The following is a 20,793-nucleotide window of genomic DNA, read 5'->3' as shown; positions in this document are numbered from 1 at the left end:
ATGAATGCACCTGCAGGAATGGGAATGGGCACTTTTCCCTCCTGAAGCTTCTTCACTCTGTTTTTCTGGGGGAATTATGGAATACTTAAGAAAATTCCTATGAAATATTTTCTCTTTTAGAATGAGCAGAATGTTTTGAACACATGCTGACGACATGTAATATCACGTTTCTTCATTATTTCAGTTTTTTGTGGTCCTGTTCTGGTTACATGGTTTGTTAGACGTCTGCTCCTCCTATTGATTCGTGCCAGCTTGCCTTATGTAATACGCCCTGAGTCTCATTGAGGAATGTGGACTATGAGTAACAAAAATAAATAAAAGATCAGTTGTTCTAGATCAGGGGTAGTCAAACTGCGGCCCTCCAGATGTCCATGGACTACAATTCCCAGGAGCCCCCTGCCAGCATTCGCTGGCAGGGGGCTCCTGGGAATTGTAGTCCATGGACATCTGGAGGGCCGCAATTTGACTACCCCTGTTCTAGAGGCTGTGTCATGTAGATGCAGAAGTGTGACTGCGCATGCAATACCAGTTTCAGAAAAGTAACCTTTTTAATATCTTTGTGTGTGTTTTTTTTCATCCTACTTATTGCTATCGAAAGAGCAATTATTTCTATGCTGGGTTTTTATTCTGTTCTGTTTTTTTCATTTTTCTTAATACTTTTGCCCCGGAGGAACGGACCAGAATGAATGGGATGAACATCTAAACATCAGGAAGTAGTTCTTGACAGAGCAGTTTCTCAGTGGAACAGGCTTCCTCGGGAGGTGGTGGGTTCTCCATGTTTGGATATTTTTAAACAGTGGCTGGAGAGCCATCTGACAGAGAGGCTGATTCTGTGAAGGCTCAAGGGGGTGGCAGGTTGCAGTGGAGGAGCTAGAGGGTTGGGAGTGTCCTGCACAGTGCAGGGGGTTGGACTAGATAAACTAAACATGAGCAGGCAGTGTGAGGCAGCGGTAAAAAAGGCAAATGCCATTTTGGGCTCTATCAAAAGGGGAATCACATCAAAATCTCAAGATGTCATAGTCCCATTGTATACGGCACTGGTCAGACCACACCTGGAGTACTGTGTGCAGTTCTGGAGGCCTCACTTCAAGAAGGACGTCGATAAAATTGAAAGGGTACAGAGGAGAGCAATGAGGATGATCTGGGGCCAAGGGACCAAGCCCTATGAAGATAGGTTGAGGGGCTTGGGAATGTTCAGTCTGGAGAAAAGGAGGTTGAGAGGGGACATGATAGCCCTCTTTCAGTATTTGAAAGGTTGTCACTTGGAGGAGGGCAGGGTGCTGTTTCTGTTGGCTGCAGAGGAGAGGACACGCAGTAATGGGTTTAAACTTCAAGTACAACGATATAGGCTAGATATCGGGAAAAATCTTTTCACAGTCAGAGTAGTTCAGCAGTGGAATAGGCTGCCTAAGGAGGTGGTGAGCTCCCCCTCACTGGCAGTCTTCAAGCAAAGGTTGGATACACACTTTTCTTGGATGCTTTAGGATGCTTTGGGCTGATCCTGCGTTGAGCAGGGGGTTGGACTAGATGGCCTTTGTGGCCCCTTCCAACTCTATGATTCTATGATTCTAACTTTTCTTGACAAAATGAATATCAATATTTTAAAAAATTCAAAAAACACAACTTTCTCACAAAGAACTGTAGCTGTGTAAACCACTAACAGGAATATTAAATTAACATATTTCTAACCAAATCGTGAGAAAGTTACAGTGCTAAGCAGACCACCGATATCTGGATCCAAAACCAGAGAAACCTTACTTGGCAATGCCAATTAACGAAGAGGATCTGACCAAAAAGAATTCAGTTTCAAAGTGGGTCTGGCCATGTCAAGATTTCACTGTAACTGAAGTTAACATCTCCTTTTACCGTTGCCAGCTCTGGATTGGGACGTACTGGAGATTTTGGGAGGGAGCCTGGGGAGGGGGAGGGTTCAGGGAGGGAAGAGACCTGAGCAGAGTCCACATTCTAAGATGGCTGCTTTCTTCAGGGGAAATGATCTCTGTCACCTGGAAATCAATTGAAACCCCTGAAGATCTCCAGCCACCTCCTGGGGATTCACATCCCTAATCTCATTCCTGCCTTGTAACAGAATTAGACACAAAGGCCTTTTCTTCTTGACAGCTGAGTATGTCTTCTTGGTCTGACACATTTACACAGAAGATCGTATAAACTGTGTTAAGAATCTGATTATATCTGGCAATGTAAATATCATAGCAAACTGTTGGGTACCACATTAGAGGTACTGGTGCAGTCAAGTAGCCATATCATAATTGTGAGATAAAAGAACTGTAAGAAAAATTAAGGCTGTCAAAATTAGGCGTGTCACCTGTTTTAAATGTAAGCGTTTGCCTTTTCATTTAGCTAATTGGTCAAATTACTTTCAGTGCTAATTTACTGCACTTGAATGAGGTGCTTGAACAGGGACAAGGGAGTGTGTTGCATCCCCCCCCCCCCCAAATAGCCAGTAGCAGCAAGGCTCTGGTTCTAAACCAGCCTTTCTCAACCATTTTGCCACTGAGAAATCCCGGAAACATTCTTCAGGCTTTGAGAAATCCCAGAAGTGGTGCAGTCATGCAGGATATGGTTGGAAAGCATAGCTGTGGACACGCCCACCTGGAGCCCCTCCCTTTCCCAACTCCTCATTGGCCATTGGGAGGGGTGGGTGGGTTGACATTGATCATAAGTGGTCATATCTCTCAATAAATTATTTAACAAATTTTAAAAATATGTTAAATGTATTAACTCCCACCCATTCAGGAAACCCATCTAGGGCCGCGAAACCCTGGTTGACAAAGCCTTCTGTAAACTGAGCTGCCCAGTAGTTTAATAGGAGATATTTGTAGCTGGACACTTTTGAACATTGGAGTGTTACACACTTGTTAAACTTTAACCTTCTTTTACGGAGAGGAAGCATATTACCAATCTAGTAATTTAAACATGCCATTTTTAATATATATATATTTATATTTATGTAAATGTATTAATGCATTTGACAATTATTTTCCATGTTATAAACATAACATTTTACAAAGAATTATTGTTTAGAAAAGCAGGATACATATACGGAGCTAATACCTGGGATTTAGAAGAGCTCTGAAGGCATATAGCATGCAAAATCTAATCAGGAGTCTGATTGACTTGTACTGTAAAGCCTAGATAGACATAATATTTATCATTTTATCTGTTCTTAATTAAAAGATGTAGATAGTTTTCCACTACTAATTTCAGACAAAACCTCTGTGTGTATGCGCTAAGGTAGGGGTGTGAAAATTGATGTGAGCTTAGTGTGAAACCAGCTTGGTGTATGGCAGGGATGGCTAAATTGTGGCTCTCCAGAAGTCCATGGACTACAACGTCCATGAGCCCTTGCCAGCACATTGTAGTCCATGGACATCTGTAGAGACACACTTTGGTCGCCCCTGGTGTATTGATTAAGAGTGGCAGCCTCTATTCTGGAGAACTGGGGTTGATTCCCCACTTCTCTTCCATGTGCAGCCAGCTGGGTGACCTTGGGCCAGTCCCAGTTCTCTCAGAGCTCTCTCAGCCTCTCCTACCTCACAGGGTGTCTGTTGTGGGGAGAGAAAGAGTTGGTGATTTAAGCTGGTTTTGACACTTAGTTGGGTAGTAAAAAGCAGAGTACAAAAAAACAGCTTTTCCTCTCCATTTGTCACAAGGATCAGATCTGACACAAATGCTGCTTTCTGGGTTGGGCCATGTGGACCATAAATGTAATGCCAAGGGACCTTGGCATTGGGGGAGCTTGGTCTGTTTAGCCTAGAGAGGAGACGACTGAGAGGGAATCTGATACCCATCTTCAAGTATTTAAAAGGGTCCCCTATGGAGCATGGAGCAGAATTGTTCTCTCTTGCCCCAGAGGGGCAGACCAAAGCTAATGGGTTAAAATTAATTCAAAAGAAATTCCATCTAAACATCCGGAAGAAGTTCGGTTTCTCAGTGGAACAGGCTTCCTCGGGAGGTGGTGGGTTCTCCATCTTTGGATATTTTTAAACAGAGGCTGGATAGCCATCTGATGGAGAGGCTGATTCTGTGAAGGCAAAGGGGTGGCAGGTTACAGTAGATGAGCGATAGGGATGTGAGTGCCCTGCATAGTGCAGGGGGTTGGACTAGATGACCAATGAGGTCCCTTCCAACTCTTATTATTCTATGACTAGGGGCAAAGCCCGTTGTATCCAGGAATACAACGGGCTCTAGAACTTGGCAGTGGGAAGAGGAAGGGGGGGAGTTGTCCAGTCTGTAAGGGCATGGGGCTGAATGTGTGTGTTGTGTGGGAGGTTGTGGTGGTGTGGTGGCAAATGAGGGCATGAGTGTGGAGATACGGGTGTCAAGAACCTGTGGTGTGGAATGTTCATTGAGTGTGGGAGAGGACTGACCTTTGGGAATTGTGGCATAGTGGTTACAGATGAGCTTTTACAGATGAGCTGTTGTTTACTACCCAAAGGAGTTTCAAAGCGGTTTACAAATACCTTTTCCATTCGTCTCCCCACAATAGTCAACCTGTGAGGTATGTGGGACTGTGAGAGTTCTGAGAGAACTGGGAATGGGCCGCAGTGACCCAGCAGGCCTCAGGTGTCTCAAAGCATTTTCCAATCATCTTCCCTTCCTCTCCCCATAGCAGACTCCCGATGAGGGAGTTGGGGTAGAGTGCCTCACAGGGAAGCTGGCAACCCTAAGAGGAAGACTCTCTGTGCACAGCAGTCTTGACCTTAGTAAGGTTTTTTTATACTGTTTTTTTATTTGCCAGGCCAAAGTTGGAAAAAGTCAAGTAAGTTCCCATGCTCTCCAGCCATTTACTTGTTCACTATTTACAGTTTCAGGCTGTAAATATTTATATAGATCTACCTGCACTTTCCAGACTCACAGGACTGATGCTGGTCTGCCTGTCTGTGCCCCAGAATACAAACAGTTGCTGGTAAGGGCTGGCCATAGCCCATAGCCCAGGAGGGACACACCTGCACCACTCCCTCCCAACTGCAGGTGAAAATGGCTCCTTTGAAGGCTGGACTCTGAAGCATTGTACGATTTTGAAGTCCCACCTCCAAACCTCTAGGAATATTTCCAACACAAGGGTAGCCAACCTCCAGGTGGGGCCTGGAGAGCTCCTGGAATTACAGCTCACCTGCAGAGTATAAAGATCAGCTCCCCAGGCAGAAAGGGCTACTTTGGACAGGGTTGTGGTAGAGAAGAAACATTCAAGGCCTCCCACACAGGTTGTTGTTGAATTGAAAGACTTGAGGCCTACAGCACAGGGTTGTTGTGCAGATAAAACAGAGAAAAGAACCAGTTTCCTCTGCAGAATAACGCTGTGCAGTGGCCTCAAATCTGTAGAGAGTTGCAAAGAAGAAAGACGCATGGCTTGGCTGTGTCTAACCCCCAGCCAGAGCAGTATTTTACGTGAGAAGGGGCTTTTCTGTGGCCTCCCTGTCAGCCAGCTATCTGGCAGAAGGGGAAAGTTCCCCCCCCCAAATGAATGGACTCACCTATGCCCTCAGGCTCCCCTGCGTTGCTCTCTGAAGGAAAATGCCCCCCTCCCCTCAGTCAGGGCCTGTCAGAGGCTCCTTCACAGCAGGCCTGAAGGGAGGGGGAGGGAGCGCACTCACCAGCTTCCTGCCTGCTCTCTTTGTGTTTTGAGGCAAGGGGGGGGGGAGTTACCGTAGGACATGACAGTTAGGGCAGCCTTGGGGTGAAAAGGGCTGGGGTAGCCTGTCCAAGCCTTTGTTCTGATCCCCCCTGCGGTGGTCAGGAGCAGACAGGCAGCGATGTCTCCTGATTATCCCTGGCTGGGCTGACTGGACGGAACTATCCTGGTGAGGGTCCAATCGGAAGGCGCAAAATCTAGGAGTTTTGATCCCGGACTCAGCCCACCCCAGCATCCCTCACTGTTTTATTAAGAGGGACAGATTCTATGACCTGAGCCAGTGGTCCCCAACAGGGCCGCGCATGCGTGCTTGTGCCATGTACAGCCACAAACGTGCATGCACGGCACTCCCACGCACGCGCGCATGCACGTGAGTGCCGCGCAAGCACGGCCAGGCAATTGCCCTCCCTGCCGCCAGTCCGCAGCCTGAAGAAGGTTGCAGACCATTGACCTGAGCTATAAATGTTATAAAGATCACAGGCAAACCCAACGAATATTATTTTTTATTCAAAATACAAAGAAAAGCAATTGATTTACTGGGGAACCAACAAAAAAATGTATTTAATCATATGCAAGACTGTTATTTTCCCCAAGGGATGCCATAAAGGAGTGGGTGGGAATCTTACATTTCCAGGCTAATTAGCTACTTTTTCTTGTGTATATATAATACTTTTAGAAGATGAGTAATCATCTTGCAAGTAAATAAGTTCTTCAGCAACACCTTCCATACCCAACTTCAGCAGCCAATCACGGCTACAAACCATGTCATACACTTTGTTTTCTCTCTTCCCCTGTCTTACCTCTGAGAATCTCAAGGAGACACACTGGACACCCTTCTCCACTGCCCCCTCTTCACCTCCAACCCTAGAAGCAACCAGTTCTGGATGATACAGATGACAGGGGCTGGATAAGAGCCCTGGACAGGCCAAATCCGGCTCCTGAGCCTTGTGTGTTAATGCATTACTTGCTATATGCATTTTGATGAATGGTTTTTGTTTTTCAGCGGACATAGCCCAAAGATACCGGATAAGCAAGTATCCGACTTTAAAATTGTTCCGGAATGGAATGATGATGAAGAGAGAATATCGAGGTCAAAGATCAGTAACCGCAATAGCAGATTATATACGGCAACAGAAGAGCAATCCCATCAGAGAAGTCCTCAGCTTGGAAGAAATTAACTCTCATGATGTGGGTCTTGTTGTTTTTTTAGATTTGATTAGATTGGGTGGTCATGTTACATTGACTAACATTTGTGTGTAACTAAGAATATGTTCTTGTTTTGTTTGTTTTTTTGTGGAATTAGCATCTTTATTTTTTAAATGCCATCTATCCTTGTATTACTTCTTTAGACATGTGGCTTGCTTTGCTAGGAATAAACTGTTTTCCCTGGAATTTTAGCACTGTAGCCTATTTCATATATATACACTCTCTGTCATTCAGCGGTACAAACTAGTGATAGTTGCTCCCATACCTGAAGGACTGTGGACTAAACAGAAATCCCTGTGTGTAATCACCTTTGATAAATTTATCCATCCGTTTATTTTACAGCGCAGTAAAAGAAACATTGTTGGATACTTTGAGCAAAAAGACTCAGACAACTACAGGATCTTTGAAAGAGTAGCAAATATTTTGCACGATGATTGTGTCTTCCTTGCTGCATTTGGGTAAGTTGTTTGTTCTGCAGTAACAAGAGGCTAAAAAGATGGCTTAACCAATTTGTATTAACCACAGCTTTGATCCATGGAGCCCACAAACTGTAAAATACGTGCTCCCAGAAGCTTAGTTTCCCATATTCTGCCTTCTTCTTTCAAAGAGCTGGAAATTTTGCTGCCAGGACTATAATAAAATGCGAACCGTTTCCTCCATAATCTTTGAAGATAGATTCAGGTCTGTAGTCATGTTGGCCTGGAGCAGCAAACCAAAGTTCGAGTCCCATGGCACCTTTAAGACAAATAAAGCTTTATTCAAGGTACTAGCAAGAAAGCCCATTACAACTGCCTAAGAATAGGCTGCCTAAGGAGGTGGTGAGCTCCCCCTCACTGGCAGTCTTCAAGCAAAGGTTGGATACACACTTTTCTTGGATGCTTTAGGATGCTTTGGGCTGATCCTGCGTTGAGCAGGGGGGTTGGACTAGATGGCCTTTGTGGCCCCTTCCAACTCTATGATTCTATGATTCTAACTTTTCTTGACAAAATGAATATCAATATTTTAAAGCCTCTTTAATCTGGGGTAGTCAAACTGTGGCCCTCCAGATGTCCATGGACTACAATTCCCAGAAGCCCCTGCCAGCGAATGCAGTTGTAGTCCTGGGAATTATAGTCCATGGACATCTAGAGGGCCGCAGTTTGACTACCCCTGCCCTTTAATAAATGCAGTACTTAACTTCAACTCTTCACATTCTGTTTTAGGTCTGTTTCCAAACCAGAAAGATTTAGTGGGGACAATATAATCTACAAACCACCAGGGGTGAGTTGAATTTTCCCCAAGGTTTTTTTTTTCCTTTTGTCCTTTTAAATAAGATCCATTACTCTTAAAAATGGCTTGGCCTAATCCTAAAAACAATTATGTTGGGGGGGGGGGTTGCATCCTCGTAGCAAGTGTGTTATAGAGCTTGCCCTGATCTGGATGACCCAGTCTAGCCAGTTCCATCAGATCTTAGGAGCTAAGCAGGTTAAACCCGGTTGATACTTGGATTGGGAGACCACCAGGAAAGTCCAGGGTTGCTATGCAGAGACAGTCCGTGGCAACCCACCTTTGGAGATCTCTTGTTTTGTAAGCCCTACTTGGATTACTATACATCATCTGTACCTTGACCATGCTGTACACACACAGTGTGTAGCTTGGCTATTAAACGATACACAAAAAATACCTGTTAACACTTATGCTTGAGAATAACTGAAAATTCTTTAAACAGGAAAATGCTCCAGATATGGTCTACTTGGGTTCTCTTACGAATTTTGACTTGGTTTATGCATGGACTCAAGATAAATGTGTCCCTCTGGTTCGTGAAATTACATTCGAGAACGGAGAGGTAAGGTCAAGGGTCTGCAACGTGGTGCCTCTCGTTGCCATAGTGCCTGTCTGCCCCCTTCCCTGTGCTTGCCAGGCATTATTTAAAAGTGGGTGGGGCCAAGTGCAGCTTTTACCCAGAAGGATTTCTGATTGGCTGTTGAAGATTTGATTGATTGTGCAGATTTTATTTGGCGCCGGCTGCCACCACATAACAAAGATCTTCACTGTGTGATCGAATGTAAGATAGAGCAGCCAATTTTGTGGCTGGATCCCCCTCCTGCAAGAGCCATTTGGTGGCTGCACCCGCCACACTGTGTCAGAATTCCAAAGGTGCCCACAGATTCAAAAAAGGTTAGGGACCCCCGCTCTAAGTGGTCACAAAATCTACCACGTAGCCTCTGAACACTAACTGGCGCATGACATTACTAAACCATGACTCTAGATCCTACAGATTATGTACTTAGAGAAGAGATGGCCAAATTGTGGCTCTCCAGATGTCCATGGACTACAATTCCCATGAGCCCCTGCCAGCATCCTGCATTGAGCGGGGTGTTGGACTAGATGGCCTGTATGGCCCCTTCCAACTCTATGATCCTTTGATTCTATAATTGTAATCAACGGCCATCTGGAGAGCCACAGTTTGGCCACCAGTGCATGGTATGGCTGCACAGTGGTTTATAGTTGAGCAAAATCTGTTATGCACCTACAATCTTTTTTAGAGCTGCATAGTTTAGGCTTTGTAAGGATGAATGTGCAAGAGTATAGTAAAGAAGGATGAAGCCATGCAGGACTGAGGAGGAGACAATAGCAATTATCAAACCATTATAACAGAGTGTTCTCTGGGCCATCTGCTAGGTAAAAACCAGATCAGAGAATGACTTTTCCCAGTGACGATCACTAAAGAGCGGAGTTTCAGCAGTAGAATCTCTTTTTAAGGTCTCTGCATGGAAAAGGCTGAGAACAATGAAGGCCCGAAACCTGCAGCCGAGGGCCTCAATACAGCAAAGCCCTGTTGCTTCTTGTTGCTCTCATTTTGATGCCAGCGGTTGCTTCCAAGTAGGCAAAGTACATGTTAAGTGCATCTGTGTATTGATATGTATTCTGTGGCTCAGCAGAAAGCTGCTTGAATGCACATCTGAAGAGGTACAATAGGTGACCCATCAGTTGAGTCACATGCATTCTTGTGAGGCTATCCCACATGGCTAGAGCATCGGTATATCTAATAGCAGCAGTGTATCTAAAGTCACTGATCAAGGCCACAGCAACACTAAACACACTTTCCTGCAAAATTGGGGGATCCCCCAGGTTTGCAGAAAAATGAGATTCCTCCCACCCCACAAGTCTTGTGGCTCCCCCACTTATATAAGCCAATGCTGCAACCACATCTACACTTCTGATCTTGGGAGTCTCCCACTTATCAAGCCTTGGCTGTAGAATGGCTGTTGAAGTTGGTGGTGCGCTTTTGCATGGTGGCTCAAAAAGAAAGGTGGATGTGTCCGGTTTGCTCATACAAAGCTGTCTCAACCGCGCCAGATCCTTAATCTGATCAAGCTCGGGGTTGACTGATGACTTACTGCAGACCTCCAGAGTCTTAGTCTTCCTCATCACCTCTCTGATCCTTTTAGCTGAGGAGGCCGGGGTTGACCCTAGGACCGTCTGCACGCACGTGCTCTGCCACTGAGAGGGGCCCCTTCTGTTTCCTAGGAAGAAGTCCACCCCTCTTGGCTCCAGTAAAATTTGACTTTAAGGCTTGGAACAGGATTTGGGGGCAAAGTGTGTGATGAGTATATATATTGAGAGAAACACTCACCACCAGGTTTCCAATTTGAAATAACAATAATATTTGTAACCCACCCTTCCAATGCTCAGGCAGGGTAACATCAGTAGAAAAATTTTGCAGAACACACAGTCCCGCCCCTCTAAAAATACCCAGATAGGGATTTCTATCAGTCTCTGCTTGATCTGCCTGGTCCAGGCCCTGGTCCCATTGGGGGGGGGGGGTCAATATTGTGAGTGGAGCTGGCCATGATTGGGGGTGCGTGCTTATGAACTTGATTGTACAGGGACTGCTGAGTACTGTTGATGTCGTGTGCTGCTTTGATGCCTGTGTGCTGATCATCCTGTGGGGAATGATGGAGCTGGCTGGGAAAGATTCATGCAATTTGCTACCTTAGCGTGGCTCCAGCCACATCCATCCCCGACCTGGATAGATCAGGCAATCCCAATCCTGTCAGATCTCGGAAGCTAAGCAGGGCCAGCCCTGGTTAGGAGTTGGATGGGAGACCAAGTCCAGGGTTGCTGTGCAGCGGCAGGCAGCGGTGGGTCACCCCTGAACATATCTTGCTTTGGAAGTCCTGAGGGGTTGCCCTAATTGGGCACTTTCCACCATCACCAAGCAAATGGGGAACGGTCAAAGGGGGTGGGAAACAAAAGCTGACACACAGATTTTGCATCAGTGCCTGCAAACTAACAAAGACACTGCCATACAATGAAATCCGATATCTGGGTATGATGTCTCTGAAGCCTGTTCACCCTGGGTCTGCTTGTCTTATTTAGGTCTGCTTGTCTTATTTGAGAAGAACGTGATAAAAAGGAGAAAATACATAGAAAATTGAATTGTGAAACAGAATGCTGATGCCAATTCGGTACAAATGCTAGAAATTATTTGTGAATCTTAATTCTGTCATCAGGGAAGGCCCTTCCAAGTCTAGGTTGAATACAAATCATGGACTTTGCACAAAAAAATTATGTGCAACATTTTTTCAACACTCCTGCCCCCCTCCCCCCCCCCAATCATTGGCATTTTGCTCTGTGGATGATGCCAGGTATTTAGCCTTTTAGGACTTCATGATGAATTTTCAGTGTACTTTTCCCACAGCGCAGTCAAATTCTGAGCCGTAGAAACCAACACTTATCTGTGTAAAGTTCTGTAACTGTCCTTGCTATCCGCTGCTCCTGTTTACTTAGCCAAGTACTTCAATCATGGGTCATTCCAGATGGGCATTTTTCTTAGCAACATTTGTTCTCACAGCATAGGGCTTTCCAGCATTCATGCAGTCAAATTACTGCCAAAGTTGGATATTTCTGCCTGTTAGAAAAGGGATTTTCCCCCCTCCCTTGTGGGAATCGTTCTTTGATGTACAAAATGATTTTGAAGAGATAGGATATATTTTTCAAGTATTGTTTTAGCTCTATACAGAGACATTGCAACCCATTGTTGGGGTGTTGTTGTTGTTGATTTTTATGTAATGTTGCTTCAGACTGTTGTCCCCCAGCTCCCCCTCCACCACCCTTGGCAGCTGCAGCCCAAAATTTTTGTCCCACCTACTTATCCAGTCTCCTTTGGACTGAAAATGCCTGGGGCTGAACCTTGAACATGTTGCATGCCACAGTCGTGCTGTACCACTGAATTGCAGCTCCTTTCCAGATGCAGATTTACCGCTTTTACTGCTTATGTTGGCCTAGTTCACACACCCTGAGCCTCAGTTTACAGGAAACATTGATCCTGACTCCCAGCTGGCCCTTCTTTGTAACATTCCTCCCATCTTCTGACCTGGATTTAAGGGCTGGTGGATCTTCATCCCTGTTTGTATCTGACAGAGTGAACTCTGCCTCATGAAACCTTGTACTCTGGGGAAATTGTGTTGGTCTTCTAGATACTATGGAATTTAGTACTTGTGTCTTGTGGAGAAACTCACACCCAGGCAGTGACAGTTCATTTTCAGTAAGTGAAACTGTACCCATATCAGCCTTATGGCATGCCTCTTAATGGATATGTTTTCTAATTAAACCTCTGGAATCAAATATGAAGCATCATTTTCAGTGCCTGGTGGGTTGTCACAGGTGAACTTGCTAGTTTCTGGTTCACACTTGATAAGAACATCAGAAAAGCCCTGCTGGGCTAGACCACTGGTCCATCTAGTCCAGATTCCTGTCTCTCACAGGGGCCAGCCAGGGCATAGAGGCTGAGGCCTTTCCCTGATGTTGCCTCTTAGCACTGGGATATAGAGGTTTATTGCATCTTGGCACTGGGATTTAGAGGCCTATTGTATTCCCCCACCTCAATGGAAGGAGTTGAGCAGACTTGTAAAAACGGTTCCAAGGGGTTTTGTTGTTGTTTTGGATGGAGATTGTTTGGTTAAAATGAAGACAGGTGTGTTGTAGGCTCACTTAAACCAGAGAAGGGGGGCCATGTCTGTAGGCCATTGATTTAGGAAAGTATTCAAGAACAGGACAAAAACTTGATCAGTACAAAGATCCTGCAGTCTGTCCAGAAAACCAGGAGCACAGCAAATCATACCAGGCAGAAACCTGATGTTTACTCTACGCCTCATTTTTCTCTCTCTGTAGGAACTGACAGAAGAAGGCCTTCCCTTCCTGATACTCTTCCATATGAAAGATGATACGGAGAGTTTAGAAAAGTTCCAGCAGGAAGTTGCACGGCAGTTGATAAGTGAAAAGGGTGGGTGTTGAGTTTGCTTTGCATCTCCCATTTTATCAAGCTGCTCTGTGCTTCTGGCTGCAGTGGAAACATCACATCAAGCTGTCATTAAGCCTCATCATGCACCAGCCTGGCTTGTAATGGGGCTCATGTATGCCGGCCTCCCCCCCCCCCCCTCACAAGGACCACAGCACAGGAATCCCGCTTTAGGACTAACTCTGTTTACTTGGGATGTACAAGAGCAAAGTGGATGGTTGAACATGTGGGGCTGCCCTGTGTGGTTAGCAGTGTCTACCTAGACGGATAGAGACTCTCCGGAGTCTGTGAGGGAGGTCTTTGACATCACCTCCACCCATGTCCTTGGAGACATTGGGGATTGAACCTGAAACCTTCTGCCTGCCAAACAGAAGCTCTACCGTTGGGCAAGAGCTAGGGATGTGCACCTTGGCTCAGTTCGGCCACCTTGGCCATCACTAAAGCCTGAGGTGGTGTGTCGGAGGCCAGTGCCCGGCGCAGAGAACAGAGGCAGCCGCGCACCAGCCCGCGACCCTCCTGTCTATGCCATGGCGCTAGCCTCCTACGTGCCGCTTCAGGATTCGGTGATCGCCGAGGCGGCCGAACCGAACCAGGATGTACATCCCTAGTGAGAGCAGAACCAAGACAATAAAACATGGGTAGAAAGTCCTACATCTAAATATCTCAGGGTTGCTAAACATCATGGCAGAAGCATGACACTTCTGACAAGTTCTTACCAGCTTAGAATTCTAGCTTAAAATCCTGGTTTGCCAGAAAAACTAATTCTTTTTAAATGGCAGGCCTGCATTCTATGTCTTTGTGATAGCAAACTGGCCAAATTTAATGGGTAAGGACTTTAATTCTCTGTCGGGTGTGGGGAGGGGAATCTCTGTGCCTCTACTGAATGCCTAGCATGACAGTTTCCTAAGCTTGTGTTGCAGTAGGCAGAAATCCTGTGCAAGATTAATAGAAAATGAGACTTGTTGAAGTCTCCTGCTTCCAAGTAAATGTACTTAAATGTACCTCTATTGCATCAACAGCATTACCTGCTACTACGTTGGTCCCTGTGCCTGCGCTTCACGCCTGTTCTGTGTTCTTTCAGCTTTCAAGCTTGCATACTGATGGGTATATTTCCACGCCTTTTGTTTGCATTTTTGAAAATGGTTCTAGAATTTTGTTCAAAATCACTTCAAACCTGCAAATAAACTAGGATGTGAGGCTGTTGTGAAGGGTTATACAGGTACAAATGGGGGGGGGGGGGAGCTTTCAGTGAAGTCTGTTGGTTTGATGTAATGCACTGTACGTGGGGTCTGCCCATGAAGTCTCTCCAGAAGCTTTGGCAGGTGCAAACTGCAGTAGCCTACTCATTAGGGGCAAGTCATCGGGACCTATCTGTTCCTGGATCCAAGTCAAATAATTGGTGCTTAATCTATAAACACCTATCATGACCCTGAGCTCACGTACTTGAAGATTTCCCTTTTCCTGCATGTCCCCATGTAACAGCTTTGTTCTCCCCTGTGGGGTTTGTTGTCTGTGCCCCTCTTTCTCTAAGCCCTGGAAACACAAACTTTAAAAAAAGCATTTCTTCAGACTCAGTTCTTCTGGCTGGAAAGTTTTGCCTGAAAGCTTCTTCTGCCTCTGTTGTGTTGGTTATCATGGCTTCGTTGCATTTAGGGCTGAGCACTTAGGAGTGGTTCAGCCGCCTCAGCGATCCCCGAAGCCCAAGGCAGCCAGTGCCATTGCCTGGAGAGGAGGGGTGGCGTCAGCCCGCCAGGCTGCACTGGTGCTGCCCCTCCTCCCTGCAGTGCCGGCTGCCTCAGTCTTTAGAGATCGCCGAGGCAGCTGAGCCACGCTGAGGCAATCCCCCCTAGTTGTAATCCTTAGCTTTTTAAAGGAAACTAAACGTAGATTCACTTCTCCACTTCCTTAAGGTTCGATAAACTTTTTGCACGCCGACTGTGATAAGTTCCGTCATCCCCTTCTCCACATTCAGAAGACTCCAGCAGATTGTCCTGTTATTGCGATTGACAGTTTCAGACACATGTATGTCTTCTCAGACTTCGGTGACTTGGCGTGAGTAGCCTGTTCCTTTCTTCTTGGCCACCCAGTCCTCCAAGAGCTCAGGGGTTGGGGGGAGGAGCCAAAGCCCTTTCCGGGGACTGAGCAAAATGCAATTAAGCAAAGCTCTGCCAAGCCAGAGAAGACTTTCTTAAAACATAAAATACAATTGACACTCGTGGGATTTTATTTATTTATTTATTCATTCATTTGTTTGTTTATTTATTTAGATTTTTATACCGCCCTTCCCTACGGTCTGGCCGGTTTACATAAAACATTTTGAAACGTTTACATAGAACACTCTCAAAATCAATATAACAATTTATATTCTTAAAAAATAGCAGACACTGAAATGCATTGCCCAGGACCCAGAGAACACCACCTGTGTGCCCAGGCAGTTACCACTGCATACACAGCCTGTCCTGTGGGACATTACAAGACTCTTCTCCAGTAGTTCACCCAAGATTCAAAAGTGGGAGCGAAGGTAGCCCTGAACATCCTGAGAGCTTGTATGTGTGAGATATAGAGTGGAATTCTGTCCATACTCAGACAAGAAGAAAAATTGTATTTGAAGAGTTGTACTGAAGAGCCTCTTGTGGCGCAGAGTGGTAAGGCAGCCGTCTGAAAGCTTTGCCCATGAGGTTGGGAGTTCGATCCCAGCAGCCGGCTCAAGGTTGACTCAGCCTTCCATCCTTCCGAGGTCGGTAAAATGAGTACCCAGCTTGCTGGGGGGTAAAACGGTAATGACTGGGGAAGGCACTGGCAAACCACCCCGTATTGAGTCTGCCATGAAAACGCTAGAGGGCGTCACTCCAAGGGTCAGACATGACCCGGTGCTTGCACAGGGGATACCTTTACTGAAGAGCCTCTTGTGGTGTAGAGTGGTAATGCAGCAGACATGCAGTCTGAAAGCTCTGCCCATGAGGCTGGGTCCCAGCAGCCAGCAGCCAGCTCAAGGTTGACCCCAAGGGTCAGACATGACTCGGTGCAAAAAAAACAAAAACAAAAAAAACCCTGAAGACATAGGAAATGGAATTTTTTTCAGGTGCTTCTATAGGAAAAACCAGGAATGGTTTAAGTATTTGTGGGGCACATAGCACCAGAACCCATTTAAGGATTCATGGGGCCCTAACAGACTACAATTGCTGCAGGAATAGCCAGAGTTGGGGTGAAGGGGCCCCCCACAGTGGGAAGGGTTGTCACGCTAAGCTTCCTTAAAGAAGGAGGCGACGGCCGTGATCTATGGGGGAGAAGGCACCTTGTGGGGCCTCTGGAAGAACGGGTTGGACTAGATGACCCATGAGGTCCCTTCCAACTCTTTTATTCTATGACTAGAAAATAAGCCCGCTGTAGTGTTAATACAGCAGGCGCTAGCCGTTAGCTCTGTGCCCCCCCCCCCTGGTCGGCGCGGCCTACCTGACGCAGAAGAGTGGGAGCGGGTCTGTGTGCGGGCGGGGTGGGGGGTGCTGGCGGCTCTGGCGCTGCTGCGACCGAGAACGGGCCTGCTTGCTCCGCTGATCACGGCTCTTCCGCCGCCGCCAATCACGGCCCCCGACGGCGATCGCGGCGCCACTACCGCCGCGGATCGTGGCTCTGCTGGCTCGGGCCGCTGCCGGTGCCGGTCGTGGCCGTGATGTCAGCTCTTCTTCCACAGCGTCCCTCCGATGGTCTGTCCGGAGGAAGGGTCCAATCCGGACCCTTCCTCATCCCAGACAGATCCCGCCCCTGAAGCCCTTACTCTTTTATTTAGGTGAATGATCTTGGCGGCCTCAGCCCACTCCGCAATAAGGCTACCAGGTTCTGAGCAAGCCTGGAGGGCCTCGGAGACCTGGCCGCAGTGGTGCTGCTAAGTGCTGTCAGGGTGCAGCTGACCTTCGGAGACCCCGCGGGGTTTTTAAGGCCGTTAGTGTTTGGGTGGGGCACCACCAAGGAAGTCCAGGGTTGCTCTGCGGGGGCAGAGAGTGGCAAACCCTCTCTGAGCGTCCCTTGCCCTAAAAGCCGTACGAGTCACCATGCCTCAGTTGCACCTTGACGACACTTTGCACCAGCACAGAGTCCCTCTTTCCATCTTGCCTCTCTGTCATGGACAGCTTAAAAACCTTACACAGTTCCCATATCAGGTGCAATTTACCAACCACCAGTCTTTGGAAGGCACGTGGTGGAGCTGAGCAGACTCTGGCAGCTTCCTCGAGGTGGAGAGAAGCAGTGAGAGTTCCGTGCCTTTTATTCTGAATTCTTCGGAAGGATCTCCTGCAAGTGCATTAAACGCATTCCAAGTACCCACGAGTGAACCTCAGTGTCAGACGTTTGGCTAGTGGATACTGACCTTCCACCTTTCCCACATCAGCACCAGTAATCTCTCTGTCGTGGACGTTCACTGCACCATCCATTAGAAGCAAATGCAGCCTGTGCCTGGGACATTAGTTTGCATGGTTTCCGGGCCTCCTTGTTCCTTGACTCTCTCAAAGTGAGGGTCAGAGGCTGAGATTTTGCAGAGGCTGAGATTGCTTTCCAGTTTGAGTGTGCGATGTGTCCTCTCCCATGCTCCATTTCCATTTCCCTGTCCTCATGCCACCACAAGAAACAAATGGCTCTTATGCTTAGATAATTTCTGAATGACTCCAGCTTCCTTTTCACTGTTCCTCCTGAACACCTGACATGTCCGAATGACAGGGGGCTGGCTGCAGCAGTCCAAGTCTAATTCTTCAGCGCCGAGAGGCGTTAGATGATCTCCCGTGCAATTTAAATGGCCATCCCTTTGGTGCTCATCTCTGTTGTCTGCGCAATTACTCAGAGAAGCTTTCAAAGGCGGGTTTTGTCAATACGGCTACCTGACAGCCATTTGTATTTGTAAACTGTGCATTTGGCACCCGCTGTTAGCTGCTGCTGCATTGTGGCAGAGGGAACATACAATGAAGTCATTGGGTAGCCCAGCACTGTGGGAATTAATGAAGGGAAAAAATGCTTGCTGTGCCCTCAGGAGATCAGAAGGAAGAAAAAAGCGCAGGTAGGGTAGCTTCCCCTGGACCCAGCTCTGGCTCTCGCTCCCGCATTATTGACTTTAACAAAATAGATAACTTCCGCAAGGGGAGTATGGCCTATGCACACTGGAATATATTTTTACTTTAGATTTTGTTTATAGTGGAGTGGGGGGTTGTCGCAATTTGTATCAGTTTTTCTAAAACCAGTATTGAGTATGCAAGGACAGCAATCATGTTTCAAGGGCTAGCTTTGTTATAAATCTTGGTTCATCTTTGCCCTCCCCTGAGCCCCTTGTGTATTGTTGAGGCAAAAAAAGAAAAGGAAAAACTGTTGCAAAAACAAATAAGAAAAGCCTGAGTTATAAACTGAGAGAAAATTTTTAAAGATTACTCAGAAAAGAAGGGGATCAAAGTCGGCACAGATGTCTCCCTGCAAGCCTTGTTGCTGAGCGACCCCTCCAGTTTGCCCCCCACCCCCCAGTTCAGCATAAAGATGCTCAGGATACCTCTTTGTTCCATTCTCATTTGGATGCTTGTTCTTTTGTCTCCTGCTTCAGTGTTCCGGGTAAACTCAAGCAATTTGTACTAGATTTGCACTCGGGAAAGCTGCACAGGGAATTTCATCATGGCCCAGATCCGACCGATACATTGCCTGGTCAGGTAAGGAAGTAAGCGCTTGCGGGATTCTCCGCTAGGTAAAATCTGAGAACCTTGCAGTAGGCGTTTGTGAGGAGATCTTTGATTTTTGAAGTACAGAGATGGAGTGGCTAAGAAAAATGCTTACAGTTCTACAGTCAGTAAATTACTGTGCAATTTATCCTGTGAAAAATGAACCTGAGCAATGTATATTCAGGGTAACCAGTTATCTATCAAACCTAGTTTTTAAAACGTAGCACACGCATCCTCCACAAAGTTTATTTTCCAGTGGCCTGCAATGTCGTGGTTGTCTACACTGTTGTCCACCACAATGGTGCTGCTCTTTATTGTGGAAGTCCAGTAGAGACCTCCCAGCCCCGCTTCCTGGGACTGGAGAGGGCAGGAATGGATCCACGCTGGTTCCACTGCTCTTCTTGATCTTGGGGATTAGGAAACAAACATTTGAAAAGGCCTTGCATCCTCCATATAAATTACAAAGTCTATGTGCCCTTACTTATTCTCAGAGTGCTTTAGATCTCCTTGTTAAACGGCAAGGAAAGACTGTAGCTTTCCATAATGCAAATGTTTCATCTTTCCATCATTGTCAGTTGGTACCAGTGGATGAGGACAGGAGTCCTGTAGCACCTTAAGGATTAGCCATGATGAAGCAGTCAACCTCTGAATCCCAGTGCCAGGAGGCAATATCAGGGGAAGGCCTGCTCCTCCTCGCTCTCTTGTTGGACCTTCCAAGAAACTAGTTGGCCACTGTGTGAAATAGGATGCTGGACTGCATGGACCACTGGTCTGATCCAGCAGGGCTCTTATGTCAATAAAGAATACAACTTGGCTGCCACAGGAATTTACCAGGACATTCCTTGGGGCAGGGCACATGAGGAGAGGCTGTTTTCAGTGGCAGTTTAGCAAGTATGGAGCAACCATCCAAGGGAAGAAAGAGTGCCTGGTCCCATCAGTCTTCAGGAGGCAGTTAGGCACTGCCTAACCCCAGCTGTCAAGGCGCAGCCAACACAGCAACCCTGTAGGGCTTTCGAGGCCAGAGATGTTCAGAGGTGGCTTGCCATCTTCCTTTGTGGTCTCCCGTCCAGGTATTGACCAGGATCAACCCTGCTTAGTTTCCAAGACTTGAACCAGGTGCTTCCTGGTTGGCAGAATTCCAAGCACTTTCCTTTATCAGCAAGGGTTGAGCAAATAAACGTGTGAACAATGCAGGCAACTCGGTTTCAAATGTGTTGTTCTTTTCCAGCCTCTTCAGGATCTAGCGAGCAGCCCGCCAGAGAGCTCATTCCAGAAGCTAGCACCCAGCGGACATAGGTATACCTTATTGCGGGAGAAAGACGAACTCTGAAACTTGGAAACCATCTCGTGAGCCTTTCAGGCAGCAGCAATGACTCCGGTGGGGTGGAAATAGGAAACCTCTATTTTCATAAATTCTGTGTTTTGTTTGTTTTGTTTTGTTTTGCTCCCTGGGGTTTGTAAATACGTGCAGGTCATTTGGGGGACAGCATCTTTTCCAAAGTTGTTCTGCTGCTGCAAATTGTTCTATAAACCTTTTCTAATCCAAAATGAAGGTGTAAAACGTGCCAGTGAGATGCTGTTCACTTTGCACTGTTCCCCCTGACAAACTGGACTCCTGGGTTTCCGTTGGTGTAATTTGGTAGTACAACCACCTTATCTTCCTCCTCTGTGTGAACATCATTTGTTGCTAAAGGGATATTCTGGATACTTGGCAGGGGGAATAAAATTACCATTTTACAGAATTTGCCTAGCGCCTTTCCTTACAGTATATTAAAGAGACCAGAAAATGGGAAACTGAGCTAAGCCGCTCTCTCTTGCAAGGTGAATTCCAAGGAGCTAGTTGTTCCAAGGAGCTGCTGCAGCCAAGACAATAGCGTTTGTTCTGGCACCTAAGAAACCTAACCAATCAATTGGTGCTTGATGGAGCTGGCAGAAGGAGAGCATTATTTCAGGAGCTGACT

General features: G+C 46.6%; 1 protein-coding gene across 1 annotated transcript in view; it reads left to right on the top strand.

Annotated features, from left to right (window-relative positions):
- Window positions 1–20,574, top strand: part of ERP44 (endoplasmic reticulum protein 44) — a 54,016-nt gene extending 33,442 nt beyond the window's left edge. The window contains exons 5-12 of the mRNA XM_077304616.1: window positions 6,660–6,844; window positions 7,205–7,320; window positions 8,065–8,122; window positions 8,571–8,687; window positions 13,019–13,130; window positions 15,056–15,197; window positions 18,721–18,823; window positions 20,061–20,574. Of these exons, the coding sequence (XP_077160731.1) occupies window positions 6,660–6,844; window positions 7,205–7,320; window positions 8,065–8,122; window positions 8,571–8,687; window positions 13,019–13,130; window positions 15,056–15,197; window positions 18,721–18,823; window positions 20,061–20,162 (935 nt within the window). The 3' untranslated portion in view covers window positions 20,163–20,574. The remainder of the gene's footprint in view (window positions 1–6,659; window positions 6,845–7,204; window positions 7,321–8,064; window positions 8,123–8,570; window positions 8,688–13,018; window positions 13,131–15,055; window positions 15,198–18,720; window positions 18,824–20,060) is intronic.
- The last annotated feature ends 219 nt before the right edge of the window (window positions 20,575–20,793 follow it).

This window comes from Paroedura picta, chromosome 11 (assembly GCF_049243985.1).
Source record: "Paroedura picta isolate Pp20150507F chromosome 11, Ppicta_v3.0, whole genome shotgun sequence".
NCBI lineage: Eukaryota > Metazoa > Chordata > Lepidosauria > Squamata > Gekkonidae > Paroedura > Paroedura picta.
The sequence above is the reverse complement of the archived record's forward strand: the minus strand, read 5'-3'. Positions and strand labels throughout refer to the sequence as shown.